Raw genomic sequence first — 8,668 nt, 5'->3', positions numbered from 1 at the left:
ATTCACATAATAGACTCTGGATTTTGCTTTAATTTCTGAGACTGGAAGGGCATGTGGCATGATCATAGCCAGGTCCACAGTATGTACTATTCCCAGACAGTTAATTAAATTTAAAAATGCCATCATTTAATCTGATTTTAAGAGAAATGTCTGGAATTCTGACCTTTGTTAGAATATATGATCTGGATAATTGAATGGATTATTAGACAGCCCTCTTTCAAATGCTTAGCTTTATTTAGGCTCAGGTTGACAATGGATAGTATGCTTTCACTGGGTGTTTTTCAGATGATATAACCTTATCTCTGCCTCTGAGCAATATTCTGTGTTTCTACTGTGGAGTATAGTAACAATTTTTAAGGGAAAAAATTCCTTGTGATTCTTTGACTATCATTAGATATACATCATAAAGTAGTTGTTTGATAGTTGTTACGTATCATTGAATAAGCTACCAGTCCAGTCTATGACATTGATTGACTTGATGTGGATATCTTATGAATTAGAATTATTAACGAGTCTCATTATTTTGTAGGTTAAAGTGTATTTAAAGAAGGAGTTTGAAAAGCATGGTGCAGTGGTGAATGAGAGTCATCATGATGTTTTGGTGGAGGATATTTTTGATAAAGAAGATGAAGACAAAGATGGATTTATATCTGCCAGAGAATTCACATATAAACATGATGAGTTATAGAAATACAGCTGCCCATTTTATAGAGCATTCATCCTTAAAGGGAGAGCAACCATCTTTAAAGAAAGGCTTATTTTTTTTTTTTAACATGGTTCTGTTCTTGCTTTTTTATTTTTATATGTTTTCCTGAATATTGTCTGAAGAACCCCTTAGGGTTCCTAAGTTCCCACTTATTTCTGGTGAATTATTGGGAAGAAAAAATTTTTTTGTCTTTGAGTAGAAGACTTCTGGACCATTTTCCACTTTCAAGTAGGAAGTCTTATGTTTTACTTGCTTACTTGTAATTTTAAAATATTGCAGCTGGGAGCATGCCCAACATCAAGCCAGGTATAGCTCAAATCAGCACTCTCTGTTTTTGCTTCCCTCTGTTTTCTCTAAATTAGATATCGACAATGGAAAGCCTTTTGCAATAGCTCAAGGCTTACTATTTTTGTGTTATAATGAAACAAGGTGTCTGTAACTGCCTTTGAGTCTCTGCTTGAGGAAAGAGGAGAATGGTGGTGTCACTCTACTTGTTAACAGTTACTGCTTTACTTGAGGATATGTGCAATGCTGAAGTGATTAACAAAGTTAGTAACTTATAAATGTGTATACGTGCTGCCTAGGACTTAAGCTATAGAAGGTTTGGTTCCTGATGGCTACTGGCCTATCATAATAAATAGGACCAATTGTTTATTTGTTTGTTTCTTCTTAATAAAATGTGTCAAAATATTGCAGACCAGGTAGAGTCGTATTTAGTCTGTGTTTACTTTTTAAGGCTAGTAGATTACCCTTCCTGGTTTTTTAAGTTGATAACTAGTGGATTTTACTATAATAACACTCTATCATAAAAGAAATTGGTAAACCAATCAAAATTTTACCATTTTTAGCTCATCAGGAAATAGGGCCGACCCACAGCAGCTGCTATTGAGTAAGGTCTATCCTGGTCAAAAAATTGAAGATTTTATCATATTTTCTTGATTTGGCTTTATCCTTAATACTTTTAAAAAGTGTCCAGTCTTCATTTACTGAGAAGAGTCCTTTATCGTTTACAGAGTGATGTCAGATTCACCATTAACTTTGATTCTCATTGGTCAGAAGCCTATGAAAAAAAGCTGGTGCATCTTGATGAACCTATTTTATAGGTGAGAAAATTGTCATTCAAAGAGATTGATTGTGGGGACCAAGATCAACAGCTAATAAATGGAGCCAGATTTCAGTCCCTGAGTCCAATATCTTTTTACTGCCCTCTACAATTGAAAAGTAAAATTTTTCTTTGAATTCATTGGGTCTTATTTTCTCTTCAATTTACTCTCCTCGCAGTCAACTCTGTTTTTTGTGTCTGCATCCTTATCCTTTGAAGACTCTTTACTGTCTATTTTTGGTGCCTTAGACTTCTCCCCATGATCCAGAAATGGCCCTGGTTTCATTGAATAATCTTGGGGTTGGCACTGAATTACTTCAAAAACCCTGTGAGGTTTCTAGTGTGTGTCTTAGTCCTTTCATTCCTATTTACCTCTGGATTTTAAAAAGTGAATTATGAACAGTTATTACATCATATATAGACTACTTTCGCCAATTATATATTGACATTTTCCTCACTAAAACAACGTTCTTGGGAAGAACATATATAGCACCTTTACTGATGAAATCAGCTATCTCTTGAAAACTCTTAAGTTGTCACTGCTGATTTTCTCAACCTGGTGGAGTTAGAAGTCACAATACAGAAAGCCTTATGCTGAATGATGAGGGGAAAGGAAGTAGCTTGTCATATGGTGCTACTCTGTATAAACTTTACTGACGATGCTATCTATGGTACAGCATGAAAAGTAAAAAGAATTTTGATTATTTAGGCAGCGTATTTCTTTATCTCATGTGAATTCATATCAATTCCCATCTAAACATTTAGACACAAGTATAGAATGAAAACATGTGACTAGGTTATGGTTGTTTTTAAGTTATCTGCCTTTTTTATTTAGTTTTCCCTTTGCACCTTGTCATTTGTGGGAATAATCAGACATGAACTGTGACTTCACTTGTATATAATTTGACTCACTAATACTGCTAGATGTGTCATATTTAAATTTATAGAACTATGTTGTGTTATTTTCAAAATAAAGTTTATTTGGGAAATAATTTGTTTTGTGAAAAATTCTTTCACACCAATTTCTTCAGCAGCTTTATTGATTTCTCAACTGTTATTCTAGGTTTCATATCAAAATTAAGTGAGGAAGATGGACAGACGGGGGAGAGGTAGAGTGGCACTTTGAATGTGTCTCTGATTACCTTTTTTGTTTAGGTAGGATTGTAAGGAAAGCTGTGATTTGATTTAAATTGATTTTGAAATAAGCGTTAAACCTTGAGCAATGAGAGCAATACTTAATAGTGAATTTTTGATACTGGAGAAAGTGTATGTGGTTTTTGTTTTGCTTTGTTTTTTGGTGGTAGTTGTCACTGTTTTGGTTTGTAATTTTGTGTGTCACAGGTGGACATCATGATGATTAATGTCTACTGAGTAAATTAGTGCTATAAAATACCTTATGTAATTAAATGAAATGCTGGGGTGCCATGAAAATAATAAGAAATAATGATTTCTGATTTAGATGGGCAACTAGTTATTTGAATCTTTCCTTGTGGAAATGAATTTGTGCTCATCTTAATCATGATATCAGATATTACTTAACATCTGTAATGCTATTTGAGACATCAGCATGCTATCTTTCCATACTGAGTTGAATATGTGGGTAATTTCTCACTGTTGTTTACAAATTGTAAGAAAAGAGAAAAGAACTTGGTAAATGTTATAGAAAGAAATAAATTTCTCACCTTTTTGTTAAAAAGCAAATTATCATTGTATTAACCCTACCAGAAAAAATAAAAGAGCCTCAGACTTACCCAAAATTATTCTTCTATGTTATTTTTTCCAGAATTATCCTTAACCCACCCTTGTAGAATATACAGTCAAGAGATTTTTAGAAAAAATAAAACTATTATGTTAAAAATATAGATGTATATATGTATGTGCATATATATGTGTGTGTGTATATATACACATATAAAGTTTTGTACTTAAGATAGTCATTGAAATGCTCTCTAATACATAATTTTCCTCTCTGAAAACTTGTCTTTACTGTGCAGTTAAACTTTACTCTTGTTTATTTGGAGTCATTCTGTATTTTGCCCACATTTCTGTGTTTCACTTAAACAATTCAGGTAAAATTTCCTAGTAGTTCTCTATGTAAAACCAACAATAATTGTTTTTGCCCCTTCAGCTTGCAGTTTAGCAAAGGAATTAAGTGGCTCATTTTGATATAGTACATTGATTATTGTTAAGGAACAGGATAAAAGCAGTTGGAAGATTCCAGAAAATCTGCAACACTAGCACACTGGATTCTTTTGTTTTCAAGTTCTTTGTGTTCCTGTACTGCTAATAAATCCTCTGGGATAAAATAGATGACTTTAGTGAGAATGAGTCAGCCCACCATTTGCAAGGCCCATCTAAGTGCCTATGAGCTAGACTAACATCAATTTTATTTTATGACCAAAAAACAAATGATATGAGATGTTTGCTGAGGTTTACTCTAAAAATTCAGAGTAAAGTGACAGCTGTTCCCTTGGTCTCTAGTAACAGCTGAATTATATCCCACTTGGGAATTTCTGGGAATTTATAAGTCACTTCATTAATTTAAAATTCCACATTAGGATAAAGAGAATTTCCTCTTCAGCAAACAGTTGCAATAAAAACAATTCCACACACAATGCAAATTGAAGTGGCGAGGGACCATTTTCATTAATATAAAGAATGAAGTAAGGGTCAGGAGACACTTTGGGGCTTAAGTCTGATTTCTTATAGCATTTCTCATTCATCTGTTGGACTTACTGTGGCATACTGCATTTTATGTTAATATAACAATCTAATTTTTACCTCTGGTTAGAAACTAGGAACATTATAACATTCACCCACATATTGGTTGGTGGTTCCTTCCCGTTGTGATTATATCTCCTGGAATTGCTATGTAGCTATTTTGTGCAGAATACGCTCTGTTTGAGACATTCTAGATTTTTAAAAAATGGTTCTTAAATTTGTAACTAAATTCAATGAAATGGGTAATTATACTTGTGTAGAATAACCACAGAGAAAAGTCGTACAAATATAGGAGATTTGCCTTAAAATAAGAGACAGCATTTTACTTATAGAAAAATACAGTATTTTAAAAGGATCATACAATAAAATTCCTACTGGAATTACCCGAGTTCTCCACAGCAGCATAATTGTTCTCTGCTGCCTTCTTCATACCAATGTTCCTTGACGCTGCTCACCTAAGTTTTTCCTTGCTTTATTTTGGCTAAATTTTATAAGGCATAGAATCTTTTATAAAATGTCATGTCCTTTTTTTTTTTTTTTTTTTGCCTCATGCAGTAGTATTCAAGGTTTTTCTGTTTTGAATCATAATCTTTAAAGAAAATTAAGCAGCCTACTAAAGTGAATTGATTCTTACATTAATACTGAATAATAAATCAACTCCACTCCTTGGATTTTTTTCCCTAACATTTTACTTCTATGACAACAATTCTTCAAAACTCTTTTAACTCAATCGTTTCATTTTTTTCCTCTGAGCTGGGCAATGTTCAATTGTTTTCTAATATTTCTTTTTCCAGGTGCAGTATTTTTTAAATAAAATTAATATATAGTACTATGTTTTGTTTTTATAGTTCGATAAATTTTAGCATATTCACAGAGTTGTGCAGCCATCACCATAATTTTGGACATTTTTATCACCTCTGCCCTCAAAAAACCCCATACCCATTAGCAGTGATTCCCTGCCTTCCCCCAGCTCCCTAAGCAACTGCTAATCTACTTTCTCTATTTACTTCCCTATTCTAGAAATTTTTAATAATCCTTAAAACTCAATCCTTTCTTTATGCTCAAGGTAAAGAAAAACCAATTATCTGAGAAATTCATATGACAGTAAAATAATTTCTGCTTTCATTTTTTTCAAAATATATAATAGCTGCTTTTTGAAATTTAAGTGAATTAGACATAGATTCCAGCTCATAGATTTCCCATATATACATCATATATGTGAAAAGGCAAATCCTTTGCACATATAAAAGCTAGAACCAATGATATAAGCGATATAATAAGAGTAGTAAAAACCTAGAACTTGGTTTATTATTAAGAGTAGAAAGTCATTGGAAAAGAGAGTAAAGAATAATCAGGAATTTTTAAACTGAAATATCTTCATATATCTAGATTATTCCCAATTCTCTGAAAGTCAGGTAATTAATCCAACAGAAAATAAAATAATACTGGTTTTCTCGTCTTTCATAGAAAACAGAAGAGCACCCAAAACAAAATTCTCTTTCTCTAGAGTCAGAAATTTTATACATTCTCTCAGTAGGCAGAGTCATTGTTTAATCTCTCATATGAAGGAAATCTTCTTTTAATTGAACACAAAATTTCTAAGGCAATTTAGACACACTTTGTTACTTCTTTCAAGAATCGGAAAATGACTAATAGTAACTTGTGTTTAAAGTCATATATTATCTCAAGTGAGCAGTAGTGTTAAAGTTGCAGATATAACAGGCTCAATTTTTGCAATTCTCAATTAGCTTTCATCTATTAAAAGGTGCCCCAGGTGTCACAAAATATTATAAATCAGTCCTGTTTTAAAACTACATAGCATGAGGTATGTAGTTTTTCCACACGCGTAAACATCTGCAAGGACGGATTACGTTGAAACTCCCAAGTCTGATCATAGAATCTTCTAGTCTGTTCTTTGATGTCACAAGATGAACTCTCAGAAAACTCCCTTTAAATGATCTGTACAGTTGACTAAAACCATGAATGACCCCTAAAGGTGAGGCAGTGAATGTGATGCACGTATAATAATTTGTTTCTAAATCTAGGTTCAAAATGTTCTTGAACTGCTACCTTATTTAAAATTAAATGGGAGCCATTCATTGAAATGACACATTTGAATAATTGAATTTAGAAACCCATCTCCTAATTATAATGAATAGGATTTTACAGCTTTTGACAAAATACAATTTATAGTTTTCTAAATCACATATCCAAAGGGCTTGATGGATCATTTAAATTCTAAAAATAATTTGAAAATAGATTTTAATATTTATAATCTCTCTGTGTGGTCTATACTCAATATGGGCAGTAATTCTGTACATTGATTTGAGGGCATTCTAAAGATTTGTTTCTATGGTAACCAAATTCGGAAAACTAACCTCAACATGGTTGTCATAGGATTAAGGCAGGTGGCTGACAAACCTCATAGTGCTTTTCTTTTTCATCTTTCCATGGCTTTTCTGTCAGCTCTTTTCTTTGGTTCTCCTAAGATTACACACAAGGCGATTACACAGACATTCTTACACATCCGTGAGTGTCTCATTCACATAATATTGTCTGTCATTCATCCCCATGAGATTTGCCCAATAACATCTTTTTTCCTCCTGTTACAATTTTACTCTAGAAGAAGCACTAGGTGAAAAATACCTCTGTATGCAATGTTCTAAAGGCATTTCTCAATTACACATATACTTCAAGCTCCTCAAAATTACCGCATAGGGTTCTTTAGACAATAACATTGGTTAGAAGAAAAGGCAAAATTGTCATCAATAGCATTTTTAAAAGGTCCAGATTTGGGTAACTCTCATTTATGATCATGTTTTAAATTTGTTTACATTTCCCAATATGCTAGATCAGTGTATTTATCTATGTATAACTCTTACGTTACCCCGACAGGAACATATAATATATACATATATTACTTCCATACTTAATTTTCTAGCTTGCCTCCGAATTCTTGAGAGGCGAAGCTATGATATGCCTTTTTCGTCTCTGTAGCAATAGTGTAATTTCTAGTATAGGTGTTTGATAAATGTTTCTTGTTAAATCAGTATACTGAAGAAGTTCTATAAGTGAACTATACTTTGTAGTTCTTAAAATAATAGGTCTAGTTGAGTCTGTCTCAGGACACTTGGTTCCAAGCTTTCTACTAGGAGGTAATTCCTAAACTGTATGTGGCAAAAAGAAGGGAAACAAAACAGAGCCCCATTGTCTTGTGGGTTGAAGAAACAGAGATCGGAATATGTGGGGCAGAGCTCTGGAGAAGAGGAAACTAAATGGTAAAGAACTTCAGATATTCGTTTGAGGGTTTCCTTGGGGCCTCGACTGAATCTGTGCATGTGTGTGATAAAAATCCACAATGCTGGGCAAACAACCGAGGAGAGAACTATTGGGGAGCTATACACTAAACGATTCCCAGAATTCATACAAAACCAGGAATTGTTCAAGTTCCAGCCAGAATCACCTTATCGATTACACGGAACATTCCTTAGAACCCTTAGGTGAGTCACACCTTACTTAGTAGAAGGGCTACGTAGCCACAGAATTAGAGCTACCCTAGAGTGGTCCTAAACAGTTTATAAACAAGCCTCAAATGGGTCAAACTGATTCTTAAGTAACTGACTGCCAAAATCCATGGTCTGGCATCCAATGACCAATTACAAGAAACAAGGAAGCAGAGCATACATCAATAAATAAGAATGGATTGAAAAACAACAGAAATGATGGAAATAGCATACAGGAAGTTTAAAACAGCTATTAGAAAATAAATATGATCAGAGATTTAAAGGAAAACATACAATATAAAAAATGAATGATATAAAAAGAACCAAGTAGAACTTCAAGAGATGGAAAATAAGATATCTGATATAAAAATTCAGCCAGTGGAATCAACAGCAGATTAGAGACTTCAGAGGCAAGAAAACTTGAAGAAATACCAAAAGAAATTAGTCAAAATAAAGCACAGAGAGTAAAGAGTCTAGCAGGGTGAGGGAAGGACAGCATTTCTTGACCTGTGGGACAATATCAAGTGGTCTAATAAATGTGTAATTGGAGTATCTAAATTTAGGAGAGGCTGGGTATATAGGTAAAATACTTGAAGAAATAATGGCCATTTTTTTGGTAATATATACATATATATG

General features: G+C 33.3%; 1 protein-coding gene across 3 annotated transcripts in view; it reads left to right on the top strand.

Annotated features, from left to right (window-relative positions):
• Nucleotides 1-2,800, top strand: part of FKBP14 (FK506 binding protein 14) — a 9,816-nt gene extending 7,016 nt beyond the window's left edge. For 2 of the 3 annotated variants that reach the window (XM_011361713.2, XM_023531523.1), the window contains one exon: nt 667-2,800. In XM_011361713.2, the coding sequence (XP_011360015.1) occupies nt 667-688 (22 nt within the window). In that variant the 3' untranslated portion in view covers nt 689-2,800. Of the gene's footprint in view, nt 1-529 lie in introns of all 3 variants that reach the window. The other variant, XM_011361714.2, reaches the window with a different exon arrangement.
• Nucleotides 2,801-8,668: the final 5,868 nt, after the last annotated feature.

This window comes from Pteropus vampyrus, unplaced genomic scaffold (genome assembly GCF_000151845.1).
Source record: "Pteropus vampyrus isolate Shadow unplaced genomic scaffold, Pvam_2.0 Scaffold69, whole genome shotgun sequence".
Classification (NCBI taxonomy): Eukaryota; Metazoa; Chordata; class Mammalia; order Chiroptera; family Pteropodidae; genus Pteropus; species Pteropus vampyrus.
Note: the sequence above shows the minus strand (reverse complement) of the source record. Positions and strands in the feature narration are given on the sequence as shown.